This window comes from Papaver somniferum, unplaced genomic scaffold (assembly GCF_003573695.1).
Source record: "Papaver somniferum cultivar HN1 unplaced genomic scaffold, ASM357369v1 unplaced-scaffold_32, whole genome shotgun sequence".
Taxonomy (NCBI): domain Eukaryota; kingdom Viridiplantae; phylum Streptophyta; class Magnoliopsida; order Ranunculales; family Papaveraceae; genus Papaver; species Papaver somniferum.
Window position 1 is genome coordinate 1,643,418 of NW_020643262.1, and position 21,749 is coordinate 1,665,166.

Here is a 21,749-nt window from a genome sequence, read left to right on the forward strand (position 1 = left end):
CAAGAGCTTGGTTAACCTTTTTGATCTTCATACTGAATGTGAATTGTTAAAAAGAAGCAACAATATGGATATAAATGGGTAGGAGATATGTGTTGACAGTATTACGTTGACCACTAAACCAATTTGGGTAAGAAATATGTATTGACAAAACTACGTTGACTACTAAACCAATTTCCAATACTATTTGGCAATGTTCGGTGATAAAAACATTCATGGACGGTTGAGTAGTTTTAATTATGAGAATTATTTAAATACCCTTCACTTTTTATTCGAAGGTTGAATTAACTTTATATTATTTAAATACCCTTCAAAATTCGCCCCTTAAAATTTACCCGTATTCAATTTTTAAAAATACCTCTATCTTCTGAAAAGCGGAAGTAACTAGCACAAGTTGCTTTCAGAAGTGGATGCAACTAGCACAAGTTGCTTCCATAAGGTGGAAGTAACTTTCTCAAGTTGACTCCAAAAAAATTATTCTTTACCCCTCGAGGATATTTGTACAAGGTCAACAAAAATTGAGGGCATTTATGAATTCCTTTATATAAAATCCATCCTAAAATTCGTTAAAGATATTTGTGAAAAATCCTAAAAATAAAAAATATTTATTGAATTTCCACTAATTGCTTAGCACTTATACACTGTCGGACTGCCTACTAGAGATTTTATTTTGAGAAGAAGAATTGAAGTTCCTGCAGTTTGCTTGTTTTGTAATGAACTAGAATCTTCTTCTCATTTGCTCCTTCACTGCAGATTTGCTAGAAGAGTTTGGGATGTTTTTCTGGAGAAACTTCACTGGTTTTTCTCTATGCCTATGTCTGCTCCTGCAGTTTTGCATACCTGGACTCTCATTCAACATTCTAAAACTAGCACTGATGTCTGGAATTTGATCCCTGCTGCCATTTTCTGGAGCATATGGAAAGAGAGGAATGAAAGAGTCTTCTAAGATTCTATCTGTAATGAAACAACAGTTGTGAAGAAGGCAATTTACTATATCTTCTCTTGGGCTCTTGCAATCTCTGATTCAACATGGTCAGATCCTCTGATGCTTTAAATAATTGGTGTAACATTTACTTTGAGCATAACTAATTCTAGCAGCCTGTTGTCAGTTTTAGTTTCTTTTTCTTCTTTTCTCTCCTGTAACTTGATTTAGGGTGGTATAATCCTTTTATACCCCCTCTTTTTTGATCAATCCATTCCTTTCTTTATCGATAAAAAAAAGGATGGATGATTTAGAGGGGGGCGGAGATTATAGGCTGCGGAAAGATCATGAGTTGTGAACTGAGTGACCTGCAGCTAGCTAGGTAGATTAAATGGGCTTGCCTCTTCAGTAAAGATCATAGGAGTTAGGTTTAAAAGGTACCCTCATTTGGGGTACATGAATATTTGGGGCATATAGACTTATTATGCCATCCAATGCAAGATGATAAGGGGTGTCCTAGTGATGCTTAAGTTACTATAATACCCTTGTATAGTTTAAATTACATTACTATCCTTCCACTTAATTAAAATTTAATCCTAAAACTCTCCCACTAATTAACCCATCCCCTGATTAACTATCCTCCCACTAATTAACTGTTATCCACTAATTAATCCACTAAATAACCCACTAATAAATCGTTACTTAACAATAATTGTTTTTTAAAACTTTTAAAAACCAAAACCCGTCTCTCTCCCTCTTCTTCTCATCTTCTTCTACAAAAACATAAACAAAATTCTGAAAATTTCATTTGTCGATTAAGTTCTCGATTAAACATATATATGTCACCTCGTGTTAAGCGATCCCCTAGAAATACGGTGTCGAATCCTGGTGTTGCTTCAGTAGCATCTCAATCTAGGGTTTTTGGAAAAGATGGAGATGAAGAGGATAGTGGATTGATTGGTGTTGGAGAGCGAGAAATAGACCCTGATTCTATAAAATTGCACATAGAAAGGTATTTCCCACAAACCCATTGCTTGGTTTTTCGTATTTCGTTGATTTATGACATGTAATCGAAGATTCCTCTAGGTTTTGGTAGTTCCAGAGTAGTGTTCGGCTCAAAATTAGCAGCCGAACTTTTTTTTTTTTACAAACGAAGAACAGTTCGGCTGAAATACATGTTATGTTTTGAATATCGAATCAGCCGAACCTTCATGTTCGGATTATAAATATTTTTATGATAATCAGCCAAACTTGAATAATCCATCTTACACTGTTCGGCACATTGTTCGGCTCATTTTGATAAATATTGAATGTGCCGAACTTTACTCTGTGTATGGTTAATAGCTTCCTATAAACTTGTACATTTATAGGTGACTTATCACATTGTTTAGTAGAATCATATTTGTTTATTTTGGAAAATTAATTAAGGTTTATCATTTGTTTTAGAACCCATCCGGGAAAATTCAAAGACAAGCTTAAAAGGAGAATAATGGAAGTGACTCCTTCTAATTCAAAAACTCCCAAACCTCGAGGTGGAACTTGCATGCAGGGAAAAGGGGAATTGACACGACTTGATAGAAAGAGGGTGACAGTGATGAAGATAAGGATGGTGGTGATGAATAGGAAGAACCACAAGAAGAAATACAAAAAGAAACCCAACAAAAACAAGAGAAAGGGAAGAAGAAAGCTGATACATCAAGGCAGACAGGTAAGCACATTCCTAGTGATGATTATGTGATATGTGAGCGCGAGGATGGTTTGCCCCATGGTCTTCCGGAAGATGGTGGAAGAGTGTTGATTGGCTACAAGGAGTCATGGGAGAAGAGAATTTATGAGACTCAGGATCACAGAGGTGCAGTACGCGTACTTAGACACTAGAGTGCCACATATTGGGATATTTTCAAAGAGGCTCCTGAGGTGGTGGCTTTAGTACAAGGCTCTGGTTTATGGTCTGCTATGTTCTATGCACAAGAGGAATTTGATGCAGTTACAAACTCAGCCTTTTGTGAGAGATTTTGTCCGGAGACTTACACATTTCATCTCCCCTTTGGCGAGATGTTAATTACTCCTGATGATGCACAGAAGATTAGTGGTCTTAGAATGAAGAGGGAAAATGTGAAATCTGAGGTTTATGAAATGACTTTGGATGAGTTGTATGTACTGGCTGAGGAAACTCTAGGTTGGCCAAAAGACAAGACAGAATTGGAGTTTGCCTGCGCTGCTAAAGAGGTGAAGTTTGTGGATTCTAGGACAAAGAAGTTGAAGAAAATCAAGTTCACCGCTTTGAAAAAGTATTTTGGAGACACAAATGAGAAAATTTCAAAGGGAGAGTTGGTTATGGACGAGGTCACAGCTAGGCGCACTGCTACCGCGTATTTGTTGTATACGTTAGGAAGTGTTATATTTCCTGATAACAGTGGGAACAAGGTTAATGCTCAATACCTATAAAAGAAAAATCGTGTCTGTCGAACCTTGAAGTTTTTTCAAAATTTGAAAAACTAGTCCTTGGGATTTCAAAAAATATCCGTTAAAATAGTACAATCCATCAAACATATATATATATACCCACGTATGGTATCTCATTATCAAAGCATAAAATGGCAACCTCTAGTCCTAAGTATACTCTGGAAGAAGATTTGTCTCTTTGCAAACATTATGTAACGTACTATCCGGAGAAGGGTGCTGAGCGACGGGTAAAGGGTCTAATGAGTATGTACTACTTGGTCAGAATTCTTGAAGCCTTCACCAACGAAACAGGTAATCCTAACAGCCGGGATAGCACATTATTGTTTTGTCGAATTGAAACAATTAAAAATAAAGTTAAGGACTTCATAGTTATGGTTCGGATTGTCAACCGATATCGGCTTAAAGGTGAAACAAATGATAAGATTGTTGTTCGAGCTCTAGAGGAATGGCGAAAATGGAAAGGAAAACATTTCAAATATGAAGCTCACTACATCATCCTTCGAAAGTTTCTCATAACTCATTTAGGTTATTAGAAGCTTGTAATGGTTACTCTGTAATGGTTAGTTATTTTGCAATAGTTAACTTATAGTGGTGATTTTATGATTTCAAACGAGTTTGGTAAATTAATCTCAGTAATAAGTTCGGCTAGTATCATAAATATAACTAATAAGCCGAACCTTCGTACTTGAACAAAAAAAAATTGTTCATCTTACATGGTTCGGCTTGTGGCGCAAATGACCAAACAGCCGAACATTACACTGTATGTTATGTTCATGTGCATGATGCTAGTTCGGCTCAAATATATTTTTACTTTATATCCGAACCTGAAACTCATAATTCACTTTATTTGCACCAACAAACAAAGTTCTCAAAAAACAACAAAACATTTATCCATAATCAACGTTTGAAGATACAGACCACAAAATATATTCAATTCATATGATGCGCTTGAGGATACATTATATAGCATTCTTAATCTCATATCATCCTCGGCATCCAATGAAAACAAAAAGCAAAAACAAAATATATCCACCCAATGTATTAGATTTAGTATTAGGGTGATCCTAACCTTACAACATCTTCTTCATCATCTTCATCTTCAAAACGTGTTAGACATATTAGTCCGCATTGTAGCGGTGGATGCAAACTTTTCCAAACTTCCATTTTCGTCGCATAATCTGCACACCAATCCATCGAGTAATTTTCTTGAAGAAGAGGCCAAAAGTCTAAAGGACACAATGGAGGTATTGGGCAACCGGGTCTAAGCTTGAGACCGATATAATGGAAACCTTGAACAAATGCAATAACAAGTCTTCTATCTTTGACATCCTCACGGCAAGGTTTTGTTGGAGACGCGTAGGTGTAACAACTTCCATTCCTCGTAAAAGAATGAACAACGCAATTGAAGTTCTCCACAATCAAAAACCAACATATCGGCATTTGCACCTAATGGTCACTTGTGATGACGATATCCCATGTAAACGCTGTACAAAACTAATAAAATCTTGTGCGAACCTATGGTCTTCGCCACCTCTCATCATTGACTTGTAGAAGTCCTTGTTTCGGCGTAGTGTTTGTAATAATCTTTTCCTTATATAATTTACTTTGTCCCCTTGCTCAACCGGATGGTTTCCATCTTTAAAAGGTCCTAGTTGTTCCGCGGTGACATGGAAACCACAATTGACATCCCCTTCGACATCGCCCATAGATATGATATACTCGTGAATGGCTTCGGGTAGGTTGAGTAAGTAGTTTTTGTAAATCATATTAATAGGTCCCAAATACTTTCTCAAACTATATATTTTAGGACCTTTAATTTTACCATCCGCATATATGGTATTTTTCTCCTTTTGCTTGGGCGCCGGAGTACTCTTTATTGTTTTCATTTGTTGAGATGGAAACATCTTACCCTTAAGCTTGACGTCTCCTTGCAACGGGGGAGGACATAGAGGACCACTATTGTTAACTTCTTTGCTACTTGTTTCACCTTTATCTTTGCTTGCACGTTTCTTTGAAAGTTTCACTTCATCCATCTTGTATATCTTCTCTATTACCTTCTTCTCTTCTTCGTACTTTGCAACATGGTACTCGACCCCGATTGGATCCCTTCCGATAGGACCCTTTCTTTTGCAAAGTACATTCGCTTTTGCTCTTTGCTCTTTTTGGGTTTATTTGGAGGGTGGCCTACATGTTTGTGGCCCCTTTTCTGGTTCTTGTATTCCTTGTTGGGTGTGAGGATAGAGGATTGGCATCATGTTGTGCCATAAGATTTTTTTTTTGAGCTTGGAACATCCCGCGGTACATCTTAACCAACTTTTTTCCATAAGGTGTGTCCCAATTCTGTCATCATCGTCATCGTCGGGGATAAGGTCAAAACTCAATTGTTTCCAATGAGGATTAATATTCTCAAAAGGTACAATAAAATCCTTGTACCGAAGTAGATCATGCCGACATGGAAGTCACATGCTGTCCCTCATTTTACAAACACACTCTTCGTGGGAGTTAGCATCCATTTTGTCCATCAAATCCACTTCCTTCATTATAAGTTCAAGGCACAAATGAGAGACCCTATGGGTTAGTTCCCGGAGCCACTTATCATCCAAAAATTCATCATGCTTTATCATTAGACTTCTCTCGAATAATGTTTTAATTCTTATAACATCACTCATGAAATAGTCTTCCATTGCGTTAAACACCATGACGAACGTGTCCACGCACCCAAATAGATTCCTCTTCAAAAGATAGTGAGATGACTCTACCATACTTGCATCTTGGTTGTCGAAGTGCTTGTGGTGGTTTTTAAATGCACTTACAAATCTATTTTTGTTGGTATCCAAGAATTGATTGCGTAAATATATAATGATTTCCAGGTATTTGACGCCCCAATTCGCAATGAGTTTTGCAACATTTTCTTCATACATTTTTTCGGTGATTGACCATACCAAAGCATCCCAATCGTTGGAGAAACATGCCCACATCCTTTCATTAGCCTCATATGCTTTCTTGAATTGTTTATTCTTCACTTCTCGTTCTCCATCCGGTAATTTAGCAATCTTCTCTAGCTCTTTCAACGTATGCGGTTGAATTATCGGTTGGCATTTTTTCGTAACATTATTCCATATATGAAAGGTACAAAGAAAGTTCTGCGCGTTTTGAAATGCTTTCCTTATAGAAAACAACAATGTCGCCTCTTGGTCGGTTACCATGACCCTTGGAAGAGCATCCTCCCGGAAGACTAACTTCACTTGTTCCAATGCCCAAATATAGCTTTCTTTCAACTCATCTTTCAAAAAACAAAAAGAAACAGTGAAAGGTGACTTGGTTGACGTATGACCAACAACGTTCATCAAGGGAATCTCATACTTATTGGTCTTCTAAGTGCATTCCAATATGACAACTTGTGGGAAGCATAACGCCAACTTTACGCATTCCGGATGGGCAATAAAAAGGTGTGTCACATGGCCGAAATTATCCAATTTCTTTTGGCAAGCATAGTTATTCTTTTGCGCCAACCACAATAATTGTTGCATCATCAACCTACTTTGGAAATCCTTCCTTCTCAAAGTACTTCTAGCGTTATAGATTTGTTGCAACGTAGTCTTGTTATTCTTATCATCCTCATTCAATTTTCTAAGAATTTTAGAGGGTGTCATACGTGCTCGTGTCATTTTATCTACCTCCGCATACTCATGAGATGTGAGTCTTCCGGCTCTATAGTGTCCATGAAGATCCTTTGGACGTGGATGGTTATGACGGCAATCCATATCTTTATTCATGGTGAAAACCCTTTCATTTGAGTTCCAACTGAAGACGATTTTGAAGGGACAATATATCTTCTTTGATTTAGTCTTATACTTTTTCCAGGTCTTCCCAACATACACCTCACCCTTTTTCTTCTTGCTTACTTTCTTCTCCCTCTCTCCCAAACCATCTCAACCGCTCTTTTCGGCTTTTTCTTCCTTTAACTAAGACGCAATTGATTTTCCAACCATGTTCCTCATCCCATTGAGCAGCTTCATCTCGAGTTTTCCACGTCTACATGGATACAAGTACAAAAGTTAAGCTTTATTACGGATGTTGAATACAACATACTTGAAAAAATAATAAAAAAGAATAAATTAGATTACCTACCAAGTCAGTTTGAAAGTGATCTTTATTATCTTCATGTATGACATCAACATGCGGTGGTTGATCCTCCATAGTTTCCATTTCAGGAACAATCTACAACAATATCACATACGTTCAGGGTAAGGTTCGGCTCATTCGTAAAGATACTTGAAAGTCGATCTTCAGGTTCGGCTGATTCGAGTTACACTTCCAAAGACGAACTAGTAAACATATAGGGGTTCGGCTTATAGGGGACTAACATTACAAGCCGAACCACCACACTTGAGTTTCATCAAAACAATAAAACTATGTTCGTCTGGAACACGTGTGAGCCGAACATGACACTGTAACTCAGAAATATTTTTGAATAGGGTTCGGCTTATATGAGCACAACATTTTCAAGCCGAACCAAGTAATATATTTGGCGCGAAAATAATTCAATGACAGTTCGGCTTATAAAGGATTCAATCGTATAAACCGAACTTTTCTTATATATCAAGGTTCGGCATTCAAATTATGTGTCGAACCTAACCATGTTGAGCCGAACTACATACAAAAATCCAAGCTATCAAAAGGGACATTAAACAACGTCTACAACCATACCTGTGTATTATTAGCATTGGGTTTCTCATCCATGTACTCATCTTGGGGATTTGGCTCCACAAAGTCATCATCTTGAGTTTGAGAAAAAAGTTGAGTTTGAGATTGAGTTTGGGTAAAATCGTTTTCATAATCCAACAAATAAGCCATCTCCGGATCTCCATCGTAATTGATATGTATTTTCTTAGCTTTACGTGAAGAAGACTCACCTTCCCCGCTCGAATTTGGATCACGCATATCAACAATCACAAATATCTCAAAAAAAAAAAATTCTCTACTCCTCCAATAATAACTCATTCAATCTCTTAAAACGAAAATTATTATCCTAAATTAACACTAATACTAACTATAATCATTAACAACTAATGATTAAAATGAACACTAACTAAACACTAATCATCCAAGGGTATTTTAGCATTTTTGAAAGTTGATAGACAAGGGATACCCTAAAAACACTATTTCCCATCTTTTTTTATCTTATTCAATATGCCCCAAAATTTTCGTGTATGCCCAAATGATGGTACTTTAAAATAGTGGCCTAAAATGCTTGTTTTGTTTAATACTTTTCAATTAAACAAAATAGAGACCCACCGGAATTCCGTCATGTTAAACCTATGACGATTTGATTAAGACTCTAAAAAGTAGGATCCAAAAGATTAACCAGTCACCTAGATTATGGTAATTTTGCAAATTTCTTCTCATTTGGTTAACCATGACCATGAGATAATTTAATTCTGATTGTGATTTGTTTTGAAAGTGAAGGAAAAATTTGTGATTCAAATATAAACATGTGATTGTTGCATGTGCAATCTAATGAGTGATAATGTGTAACTCACTTTTCATGAAATTAATAATCAGAAAAGTGGTACTGGACTAGTAGTAGCTACTAGTATAGAGGATCAACTACCAAATTAGTACAATGGGAGGCCGAGTCAAGATTTCATAATCAAGTATGTTTCTGAAAACTTTGGAGAGCTAATTGTTGCTCATTTGGATGTTACATCCCATCTCTTAACCAGTGTTGTGCTCCACTTCGCAAGTGAAAACCAGATCAAACAGGTAATGCCCGATTCCACATATTGACTTAGAACCATCGAATGCTTGTTTTGAGACTCAGGCATAGTGCCGACCAGAGACGGGCTTTAGGTCTACAAGTGACGAGCCTAAGAAATAAAAAATTAGAACTCTATTATTGAGGCTTAAAAAGTCTGGGTTTTTTGGGGCTTTATAGGGCCACCAAATAGTAATTGGGACACCCCATCAAATATTTATATAATGACTAATATGATCCTCATATGATTTTAGATAAAACATTTGATCAACATTATTAATCATGATTAGCAGATCAATTAAGACTAATTCATCTCTTTAAGTTAGGTGATTTAGATAAAATCAAAACAAAAAAAAATCAGACAAAAAGAGAAGAAAAAGAAGAAGGAGAAGAAGCAGGAGGAGGAGGAGGAAAAAATTTGGGGAAATTTTTGGAAATGTGTGATTCAAGCAAGATTTTTGATGTAGGTGAACCTTCACCTTCAAAATATGATAACATATTTTCTTATTTTCTTATTTTTTTAATACCCATCAACAACGATCAGTTCTTTGCTGATTATTTAGAAAACCATGATTTTTTTTCTCAAACTCAACATAAGCCTTATGAACCTTACTATGATTTCGAAGGACCAACCTAAGAAGAAAAAGAAATTGAAGAAACAAATGTTCAAGATTACCAGGTTACCTCTATTCTATCTCCAATTTCAGTTTTTAAGCTCAGAGTGGCTAGAAGTTTCAATTTTTTCCTTCCGAAAACCCTAGGTTTCCAGCCGCCAGGTACAATCACGGCTGGGAAACCATGAACTCCTGGCCGTTATTTTTTTATACGGCTCAGAGTTTATAAACTCCCAGCCGTTACCAAATGTTACGGATGGAACGATGAACATTTCCTGGCCGTAACTGAACGATTACGGACAGGAATTTTCTACGTTCATGGGAAGCATTTAATACCGTCTGCGGCGGTTAGGTTTCCTTACCGAAAATATTAAATGCTATTTAATGCTGACGGCGTCGGCTGGGTTACCCAGCCGTATACTGTTTTACGTCTCGTTTTCTAGGCCGTAATCCGACTCATCCAAATACAGGGAAACAAACGGCCAAGAACTCCTATACGTAAAGCATTTACGGTTGGGACTGTGGGTGGTAGACCCAGCCGTGTAACTTTCAACGGCTGGAATATCCCTAGGCGACCCAGACGTATAGTTAATTACATCTATAAAATTACTTTTCGACCCAGCCGTTTCTGTGTACTTTTTGACAAGCGATGTGACATATTTAATTTTATTATAGATTGTACCTTACATTCTGGTGGAAGACCAAGAAGTGGTTATGGAAGATCAATAGGTTGTTATGGAAGATCAAGAGGTGGTTGTGGAAGATCAACCCGCACCTATGCAGGTTTCCGAGGACACAAGTGCTCACTATGCAAAAAACTATGAGTGGAAAGATAAGGAAGATGCAAAGAAGTGGGTTCGAGAACAAGGGCTGAAAAAGATGTGCATCATAGTCCAGAATAAACAAGTTACATCCAAAAAAAAAGGCTAACATGGTAATAAATCAGACTTATCACAATCCTTTCCTGTCATAAGAGACTTATCTCTCCTGGATTGTCGGTATCAAATTACACTTCGTTATAATTAAACAAGAATCTGATAAATTAATAATTAAAACACTAGTATTCATTCATTCAAGGTAAATTAATATCCCATTACTTAAAACAAACGAAATCATCCAAATCCATAACCTAAAACATGCTAAAAGTAAGTATGCATAATGAAAAGCGGGAATGACTTAAACAAGTACATTAAACAATCATCCACTATAACCAACAATGGAAGGAACATCCTCAGAAAATGATGATGAAGAACTGTTGGGAGTTTGGGAAAGACTAATCCAATCATCCTCGTCGTTAGTATAGAGATCATCCTTCACTGGATTATGTAACTCCTAAATCCTGAGAAGCAGTGTTCTTTGTTGCTCGCAATCCAAATATAAAACCTCCTCAATGTTACGGAGCAGTCCCCTGGTTATCCACTTAGCTCTCTTGACCTATTTTCACATTCTTCAATCAATAATGGTACATAATTTGAGAAACTTATAAAAAAGAATGAATCATATACTTAGCATACGTACCATCATCATAGCAATGTCACACATTGGAAGCTCCTGGGCTTGTTTTCCTTTTCAGGGTTCCTAAAAATGGTGAAAAACATATCAGAAGATAGGACCAAATCACTCAGAGTAATATAGTTGCGGTTAGGAACTAACAAAAAGCCATTCGTGTTAAACAATATCGGTTGGGAGATTGAGACATCCTAACCGTAAACACAGTCTCGACTATAAACCATGTACACGACCCAGCCGTTTCACACAATTACGGTCGGGAAGTGCGACACTACCTAACCGTAAACAGTAAATCGTCTAGGAAATATGAATAACGATAAAGAATTAATGTTTACGGTTAGGAAATTCCTAGCCGAAAACAATCATCCCCCAAATTTTTCTGGAAACACAAGGCATTTTACGGTTGGGAAATTCCCATCCGTGTAAACATATCACAGTTGGGATATTGAATATTCCTAACCGCGTAATTAAGGGTGCACAGGAACCGAGCCGGACCGACGGACCGAACCGGAATCGATGGAACCGTACCTGATTTTGGACCGAACCGAGGTACAAGGTACAAGTACCGGTCCCAAAAATAGGAACCGAGCTTTGGGGGTACAGGTACACGGTCCAACACATGAACCGTCTCGTACCGGACCGAAGTCCCGAATAATTTTGACCGTTAGATTTAGGGGATAAGGGATCTGTCTCAGCCATTGGATTAATAGGGGGTATATAAGCTCACATTATTAGATTAGGGTTTCAGTTCCCTTAGTTTTTTCTCGCCTATTCTCAGTACTTCTCTCTGAGAAGGGGAAGAAATTCACCCCTTCTTCTGATCTTCATCTTCTCTGTTAACCTTCAATCAAACGATTAAAAGTTCAAACCGTATTACTTCGTCTGTCTCTTCGTTTTTAATTCTGGTGTGAAGAAAATTAGAAGAACAATTCCGGTGGTAAGTAATTTTTAATTTTTTGATTTTAATTTTTGTATGCATGTCTGTGAATCTGTGATTGAGATTAACGGATTTTTGTTTTCTCTAGCGAGTAGCGGCTTAAAGGATTTTCTTCATCTCCCACCAAACCTTCATAGCGAGTAGCGGCTTAAAGGATTCACTGCAATCACCGTAAGATCTTTTTCTTCTTCATATGGATGTTGTTTCTTTTACACTTCTGAAACTAAATCTAGGCTTTTAGTGTTCTGTCACATTTTTGGATGATTTTTTTTGCTTTTAGATCTTTGATTCATGAGCAGTAGTTTAGCCGTGAAGATGGAAATGCTATTCTAAAGCTAGGGTTACCTAAAAATTTCTGTAATAGACTAATAGTTGTTTTTTAGTTTTGTGAATGCTGATAAAATGTTAACATGGGTGTTGAATTTGACTCTGAGTATTTAGTTTACCATTCTTTTGATTGAGTTAGTTTAAAGGCTATTGATGAATGTTTTTGAACAGTTATTATGAATCATACTTGAAATAGAAAGCTAAATTGTTCACTTCCAGAGGTATTTGTATGGATTTTCACAAGTAATTAGATAACCAGTTCACAGAACCTTGTGTAGCCCAGTTTCCTCAAACATCTTGCTTTTTGATCTTTCAATTGGAACTATCATGAATTTATAAGCAATGAGTTGCCAAAATTTTTAGTCAATTTCTTTAACATTTTGATCAAATCAACTCTTCTCAAGTATATATAAACACATAATATACATGCAATGATTATGTGTTTATATATACCCACTCTTACCTCTGTAAGTATTCTTGCCTTTTGTTTCCGTGTCTCTATTTTGGGTTTGTTGAATTCCTGGAAAATTGTGTTTCATTAGCTTTTAATTTTAATTCTGGGAAATCGAAGTAGAACAGGCATTTTATCATACAATTTCAATGCATCGTTTTATAATTTTGAGCTTAACCACCAAATTTAGTGTTCCTATACGAGTTTTTAATTGACTGTATAAGATTGGGTCAGTCATTGTTAAGAGTGTCAATTTATAAGCAATGAGTTGCCAGATTTTGCTGATCATAAGCTACATTACCCCACTCTACAGGCCAAAGATTGAGACCAATTGAAAGCAATTGCCTGACAAGTAAAATCAAGGTACATTATCAAAGGCAGGAGCCGCAGGACTGCATCAATTGCACAAGGTAGAAAAATCCTGAACTTTACAATTTCATAACAGTAGAACATTTTTATCTTCTTCTATAGAATGGGAATCATTGTCTAAAGAATTTTATGAAACGCATTGTATATAGCCTCTTTCTGATTACTGAACTTTATGTTCTTTCTTAACTGCATGTCACACAAGTACTAGAAGCACATGTTAAACAGATTTCACAAATTACTAAACTTTAAATGTTCACATGTACTAGTTCACAGTAAATGATTGAAGCACTATAAATGATTGTCCACTGTTTACTAGATTACATGTTTTCTTCTTCTTATTCATGTACTAGTCCACTTTAAGGATTGAAGATAGTTAAATTTCATGTACTAGTTCACTGTTCACATGTATTATGTCTTATTCACTGAGCTCAAATACAGGAAGTGCCAACTTTGAATAGAGTCTAAGGTAACATTGATATTAGATGTTAAGACTAGGTGGAACAGCACATTCTTGATGCTACAGGCTGCAGAAGTGTTTGAAAAAGCATTTATTAGGTTAGAAAGGTATGACAAGGAATATCGGCAGTTGTTTTATTACCCAAAACAGAGTGAGAAAGATCTACCTGATGCTAATGATTTTGATATTGATGTTAATGTTGGTGAAGAAGAAGAAGAATTTAGTGAAGAAGAACAAGAAGAAGTTGAGGTGACAGGGAAGAAGAAGGCACAAAAGAAGAAGAAGGTAGTAGTGAGGAAACCTGCTCCATGTGAAGAGGACTGGATCTTTGCCAGAGGCCTTGTCAAATGTTTGAAAGTATTCTTTGATGCCACTGTTGCATTTTCAGCCTCGACTAAGGTAACAACAAACACTTTCTTATGGCAATTAGTTATCATATATGAGCAACTAGTTGAGTTTAGAGATAATGTAGATGAAGATCCTTTTATTGCTACTATGGCTGGAAAAATGTTTAAGACGTATAACAAATATTGGGGTGATTATGCAAAGATGAACCCTACAATCTTTTTTTCCATGTTGTTAGATCCTAGAGAGAAAGAAAAAGGACTACAATTTACTCTTGATCTCTTGTATGGGAAGAATTCTTCTAAGGTTGAATCTGTTATGAAGCTTGTTAAGTTGGATTTTAAGATTCTATTTGAAGAATATAAGGATGTTTATTCAGTTCATGAGGAGTCAAGTAGTTCTATCCAGTGACAAGCCAAAGCAGTGGTAAGTAAACCAGTGACAAGCCAAAGCAGTGGTAAGTAAACCAGTGACAGGGCCAAGTCGTATGAAAGAGTTGATGTCAAGGAGTAAGAGGTTCAAGAAAAGCCCAAATGATGATGAGGGAAAAACAGAGTTGGATAAATATTTCATTGACGAGTATGAACAAGGTGAAGGAGAAGATGATGAGGAGGAGTTTGACTTATTGGGTTGGTGGAAGACCAACAGTACAAAGTATAAGATACTTGGACATATGGCTAAGGACATATTAGTCATTCATGTGTCTTCTGTTGCCTCCGAGTCTGCTTTTAGCACAGGAAAGCGAGTCTTAAGTCCTTGTAGAAGCTCTTTATCTACAAGGACAGTTGAGGCATTGCTTTGCATACAAAGCTGGCTAAGGAATCCAACACAACTTGATCTTTTATCTGATTACATACCATATGATGATGTTGAAATTGAAGAAGGTAACATATTACATTATTACTTGTGTTTGGCAGTAATAGATATAGTCTAATGGTTACTAACTGCTATTATTATTTTTTTGCAGCGTTACTTGGTCCTATCAACAATGATGACACCACAAGTGCTGCTGACATGGATTAGAAGATCAATATTCAAGGCTACTGCAGCACTGCTAGACTGCTAGTTGTTCTTTTATCAGATTTTCTCATTTTCAAGACTTAGTGTGTGTCTGTGACTACTGCTACTTCTTTTTTAAGATTTTCAAGACATTGTTTGTTTGGTGTGCTATTAATATTGCTACTTATTAGTTGTTGCTTTGAGATATTGAAAAATAGGTAAAAAAACAGGTAAAAAAGTAAAAAACAGGGCAGTAGATTTCTGTTTTTTTTTTTCCTAAAATGGAACCGGAACCGAGGTACTCGGTACCGGGACCGGTCCATTTTTTTGGTATCGAAGGGTGTAAGGTACAGGTACTCGGTCTCGGCAAGAACCGAGCCGAACCGTACCGTGTGCACCCTTACGCGTAATACCTACACGGCTGGGAATTCTTGATGTCCCAACCGTTAGGTATAAATTACGGCCAGGATGATATGATATCCCAGCCATAAACGCGTCAGAAAGCCGATTTGAAAAACCCTAAATTCATCAATCGAACCTATTTTTTCAATCTAATGGTAAAATAACTGGTGGGTTTTTCGATTCTTACTTAGTAGGAGTCGTTTGTGGAGGATTTGTAGGTGTTTGAACAGATTCGTTCACCACAGGAGGATTTGCAGGTGTTTGAAGAGATTGGTTCACCACATCTCCATGGAAAGGAACATCAATAACTTTCCCTGATTCAGAATCAGGGTTCAATCGACCGGATCTTGTCACTCTTGATCTTGCTGCCATCTTGAGAATAAATGGAGAAGAGAGGGAGATATTTTTAGGTTTTTGAGAGTTTTTTTGAGAAGAGGAAGAATAGAGAAAATGAATGGATTTTTATGTTTGGTTTTTATTTAAGATTAGGATTAGGTTTTGATTTTAAATTATTTAGAGAAAAGGGTAAATCTGACTTTTCAATCACTTGAATCCCCCCTCCCTATCTATAATTTGCCTACCCAAAGCAATTAAGCCTCCAAAATGGTCAATGGGTTGGCCAAAGCTACATACTCGGGTCTGGAAATTTTTTCAACCCCTGTGTTCGTCCGAATGCCGAATACTTCAATTAAACAAAATTTCAAGTTCTTATTATATCACAGATAAATCTTATTCAAAGGGGACAACAAGGCAAAATCTGAATTCCTCTAGTTCCCCTAAAAATTCCGAACATCAGTTATCCGTCTGGTGCTGTGTTGAAGTGGCGTTGCGAGCCGTTATATACTTATATTACGGATGCATCGGTTCTATTACTGGTGCCTGAGACTTTGTAAGGGTGTTCCGATGTTAGGAGCTGGTTGAATGCTGTGTTTTTTGTTTGGGGTGGCTTTTATTACGTGTCGGATTATGTTGGGGATTGAGACCTCATTAGAGTGCACATGCAGAGGCTTTGTTGAGTCTGAATTCTAACTTATGACCTTTGCATGTGCAGTCTAATTCACGCTCTTCAGTGATACTACTAGTTAGTATGTGATAAGTAGTGACTGGACTGAACCAATTAGAGGATATACCTATCAAGTTTCACCATTAAAATAGTAGCCGGAGAAACCCAATCAAAAAATATGCAATTGAAGTCGCGTGTCAAAACGTTGGAATTTGTAGAGCTATTTGATCTTCACATGGATGATTAGGTTTGTCGATGTGGATTGTAGTAAAATAAAAAGATGTTTCTCTCTCATCGCTCTCCTCTCCATTCTCCAAACCGTGTAGGTTTTCAAATCTTTTCATCATAGAACATTAGAACCTTAAACCCCGTAGAATCCAATAGATCCTTTAAAACCCTTACACCTTTTTGTTTTAAAATCATGCAACCAAAACACAGTTACATCCAGATTGATCGAAAAAAATTTAGATTCTCATTCAAAAACCAAACCCCAACCTCATCTATCACTTTGATAGAATTTTATCCTACGGGATTTACCCAAGGAGTTTTCCCCATAGCTTTGGCAAAACACCTATACAATCTGAGATACAAGCTGAGGGGATTTGTGTCTAATGGACTCTTTTAACAATCTGTATAAGTTGGACAGGCTCAAACATGCAAGCTTAACTGATCATACTGCTGCAGAAAACTCTTGAAGATTTGATTTTAAAAAAACTCTCTCAAATGATGAAGTAAATTCTTTTGCTGCTCTCCTCCAGGTCATTGATCCTACTTCTCCAATACTGGATACTCTTCCAAATGTTAGAAGATGGTAGATGACTACAGATGGAATTTTTACAGTAAAATATTTATACTCAAAAGTGATCAGTGAAGATGGTGTAGATAATTTTCTACATGAGTTTGTCTGGGTGCATGGGATTCCACCTAAGGTTAATTTTTTTTTGTGGTGTGATGTTCATGGAAGATTAAATTCTCAAGACAGACTGCAATACAAGGGAGTAGATATTGACAGTTCATGCCGTTTATGTGGAGACAGTACTGAATCCCAAGATCATATCTTATTGCATTGCAAAGTTGCGCATAAGGTTTGGTCATCTGTAACTCCTTCTGATAATTGGGCATGGGCTGTTCCAGATTCTTTCTACAATTTGGCAAGTTGCTGGAATAATACTCCACTCTCTGGCAATGCTAAGATGGTATGGAAGCTTCTACCTGTCGTATGGGTTCTTTGGAAAGAGAGAAACTGCAGAGTTTTTGAAGAAAATTACACATACAAACTTGATGAAGAATTATGTTGTGATGCCAAAACTCTGGTTCTCACTTGGGCTGCTGCGTTTGGAAACACGGTGCATTTAAACTTTGCTTACACAGTTAAAAACTGGAATATTGTTTTCTCTTAATTGTTTTTACTACCTCCGTAGTATCTTGTAAATTCTACTTCTCTTAATGAAAACTTCTTTTCCTATCAAAAAAAAAAAAAAAAGTGGATTGTAGTATAAATAATGGTCTACACTTGGAAGTTGGACTAACAAGGATGGTCCGTGTCTAATAAGGTCCGTCTGAAAATGCACAATGCTAAGAATCTTAAGATTAACCATTTCTCAAGTCTCAGCCCCTGGTTCGAAGACTTGAAAGAAATCGGCAACCATAACTATACAAAAGTCTAAGTCGATCTTTTGACTTAAAATTCAAATCGTACATACAGATATTAGAAATACAAATTCAGTCTTTAATTACTGCCACAATTTTGAAACAAGTCATTTAAAGTCATCCGATGCTGGTCTACATTATAGAAATAAATATTTGGCTCAAATTCTCTGCAAGCCACACTGCCACAGACAGAGTGTTAACCGAGCAAAAAAAGAAAAAAAGTGTTACTACCTAAAGTCTAAACCTTAACTTAAACCTGTGTGCGGTCTGCTTGTCATCTGTCTGTTTTGATCTCCCATAGAAATGTGAAACTGAACCAGTAAAGAAAAGAAAGTCAGTAACTAAATTTTTGTAAAGTCAAACTGCATGCAACTAATGCTCTTCGCTTCATTGTTTTTCACACCACTATACTTAAGACAGTAAAATTAATGCAAATTGCTGCCATTGGGTGTAGATTTCTAGGTTCATCAACCGTTTCTGTCTCCCTTTGTATCTTTCTCTTAAAAACTAACTAGTAATATTAATTGTTTGGATTTTAAAACCCCAGAATATCTGTAATAACCTGTTTGTCAACACGAGAGGCTCAATCAAACCAAAATATATGCTCCTGCAGTCTCTCATAATCAAAACTGGGAATAAATGGAAATGATAGTGTAACATAACAGGTCAGGTGTAAAATGATGGAAACCAGCTATAGCCAAGCCATATACAGCTGAATTCAAAAGCCAAACACAAACGCCGAAAGGCATTAAAATAAGAAGAAGCCACTTCCGTTCCGTAAACTTCCTGTTTTGGGGCCCTTTGTTGGCTCATTAACAACTGTTCCAAAGCTAAGGAAACTTCTTAGAGCCTTTGAGAAACAAAAGGGAATCTAGCAAAGGTCATTCATTCCCTTTGGTACTTCTTTTTCCTTTAAAAGGCCAAACCCCCAAACTTAATAGACTTCAGATCTTTCTCATTCTCACTCTCTCCCTCTCTAATTCTAAACTCCTTGCCGGCATGACAATTCAATCATGTTTCTTCGGCTGCTCGACTACAGACGACACAACAACCGATGAACAGCGAAAACAGTTGCAATCTCCGAATAATAATCTCTTTGGTTCTGATACAAGTAGTTGTGCTTCTGAGATGTTCAGCAATTCATCAACCCCATCACAACAAAGTATGTTTAGTACTAGTAGTCTTCAAAGTAATTTATCTTTACAAACACTACCTTCAGTTCTTTCTCTACAAAAATCATTGTCTCCAGAAAATTTAAAGAATCTTAATGTTTCTCATCACTGTCTCTTTTCATTCCAACGAACTCATCAAATTACATGCCTTGCTGTCTCATCTAACCTTCTCTACGTTGCTTCTGGATACGAAATTAGCGTTTTTGATCTTAACAACAATACCCATCTCAATACATTCAATGATACTCAGTCTGATTCTGGTTCGGTTAAATCAATAACGTTTTCCAAAGGAAAAATCTTCACAGCTCATCAAGATTGTAAAATTCGTCTATGGAAGTTATTAACGACCAAAGAATGCAACCGTCACAAATTAATCGCAACGCTTCCGACGTTAAATGATCGCCTCTGCCGGTTTGTATTGCCGAAGAACTATGTTCGCGTTAGGCGACATAAGAAACAACTTTGGATTCAACATTCTGATGCAGTTTCTGGTGTTTCTGTGAACAATGGTTTGATTTATTCCGTCTCTTGGGATAAATGTTTGAAAATTTGGAGGTCTAGAGATCTTGTTTGTTTAGAATCGGTTAAAGCGCATGACGACGCTGTAAATTTCGTTGCTGTTTCAGCTGATGGGACTGTTTATACAGGCTCTGCTGATAAAAGAATCAGGGTTTGGGGTAAAGGATTTAACGACAACAAAAAACATAGTCTAATTGCAACACTTGAGAAACATAAATCAGCTGTGAATGCGTTAGCATTGAGCGCCGATGGGTCCGTATTGTTTTCGGGTGCTTGTGACCGTTCCATTTTAGTATGGGAACGAGAAGATTCGGCAGAGTATATGAGTGTAACAGGAGCGCTTCGAGGACACCGTGGGGCAATATTATGTTTGATTAATGTGTGTGACTTGCTGGTGAGTGGATCGGCTGACAGAACGATTAGAGTGTGGCAAAGAAGAGGAGATGCTCAAGAATATTGTTGTTTAGCTGTTTTAGAAGGACATGAAAAACCAGTTAAATCGCTGGTGGCTGTTTCGGGTGGTACTTCGGAAGGTTCTGTTACGATTTGTAGCGGAAGTCTTGATGGTGAGGTTAAAGTTTGGCAAATTAATCTTAGTTTGGAATCTTAAGAGTTCTTTGAAATATCTAATTTGGATTAGCAGAGACAAAATTTGTGAAATATTTTAGTTAAGCTGCGTGTATGACAACGAAGATTGGATTTTATTTTATTTTAATAATAGTTCTTTTTTTTTTGGAAGCATAAATTTTAATAATAGTTGCCCATTTGTACTTTGTAATCGCTTACTTTATCTTGCTTCATAGATATTTTTTTTTATATATATATACGAATTTCATAAAATTTCGTTCATGATAAAATGAAGATTACATGGAGTTCAAGAATATCAAAATCGAAGTTCAAAGTATAATTAAAAGGTGTTAACAAAGAGACATTTGTGAAGAGAACTAACGAAATACCAACGAAAGTACCAAGAAATCCGAAGATTTAAAGGATGGTTTTAGGATTATCATCCAATCATTTTAGTCTTCTTTTTGAAAAAGAAATCTTCTCATAAAAAGAGAGTAAGATGCACACAAAGTCTTGAATCTTGATCCACCACACTTGAACTTCCACTCAAATCTTCATTAAAATCATAAAGAAACACCACCGAATCTCAATAAAGGAGAAGACACAAACAAAAGGGACAAAACACCTATAAAAACACCGTGAAAATATCCTAAAACCAATAGAGATTAATGCAAAAAAATAAATAAGTGGTTGTCGGTAACCATTATTATAATTGATAGTGAGCGCATAATCAATTATCCAACCCATAATTCATTATATGAGTGTTTGTTAAAGTTAATAATAACTGATTATTTTAATCATAATTGAAAAAACCCGCTTTAATTATAAACAAAAAAAAGTTGTTTTTTTTTGAAAATTATCATAATCAATTATTTTTTTAACAAGATTGATTTAGTTAGTTTCTTCTTATTTTCTCTAAACTATCACTAGAGAGGCAAAAAAACAATGTCGGATTGAAAAAAAATCATAGGTCCTTGTTCTTTCCTCTACTCGTTGAGAGCATTTTTCTAAGATAATCAATTATTTAAAAATGGTGTTTGTGAAAATTTATCATATAAATAATCACATCAAAATCATTTATCTATTTATGATTATCTATAATCATAAATTCTACCAAACAAGTCATAAACTAACCACCTTAGATTACTAGCTAACTAAAAAAACAAGGAAAAAAAATATACCTAGATCCCGCCCTAAATGAACCAGATCTGTTAATGGTGGTGAACGTTTTCTTTTTTGGGTTTTTGAGAAGGAGATAGAGAAAAGAGAGGGCAATATAGTTTCT

At 36.4% G+C, this 21,749-nt stretch overlaps 2 protein-coding genes across 2 annotated transcripts; both read left to right on the plus strand.

The window, feature by feature from the left end:
* The first annotated feature begins 17,371 nt into the window (after positions 1-17,371).
* Positions 17,372-17,956, plus strand: LOC113341864. The gene has a single exon (XM_026586582.1). The coding sequence runs from the start codon at positions 17,372-17,374 to the stop codon at positions 17,954-17,956; it is 585 nt and encodes a 194-aa protein (XP_026442367.1).
* Positions 17,957-19,139: 1,183 nt separating this feature from the next.
* Positions 19,140-20,642, plus strand: LOC113341927 (protein JINGUBANG-like). The gene has a single exon (XM_026586643.1). The coding sequence runs from the start codon at positions 19,206-19,208 to the stop codon at positions 20,505-20,507; it is 1,302 nt and encodes a 433-aa protein (XP_026442428.1). The 5' UTR covers positions 19,140-19,205; the 3' UTR covers positions 20,508-20,642.
* The last annotated feature ends 1,107 nt before the right edge of the window (positions 20,643-21,749 follow it).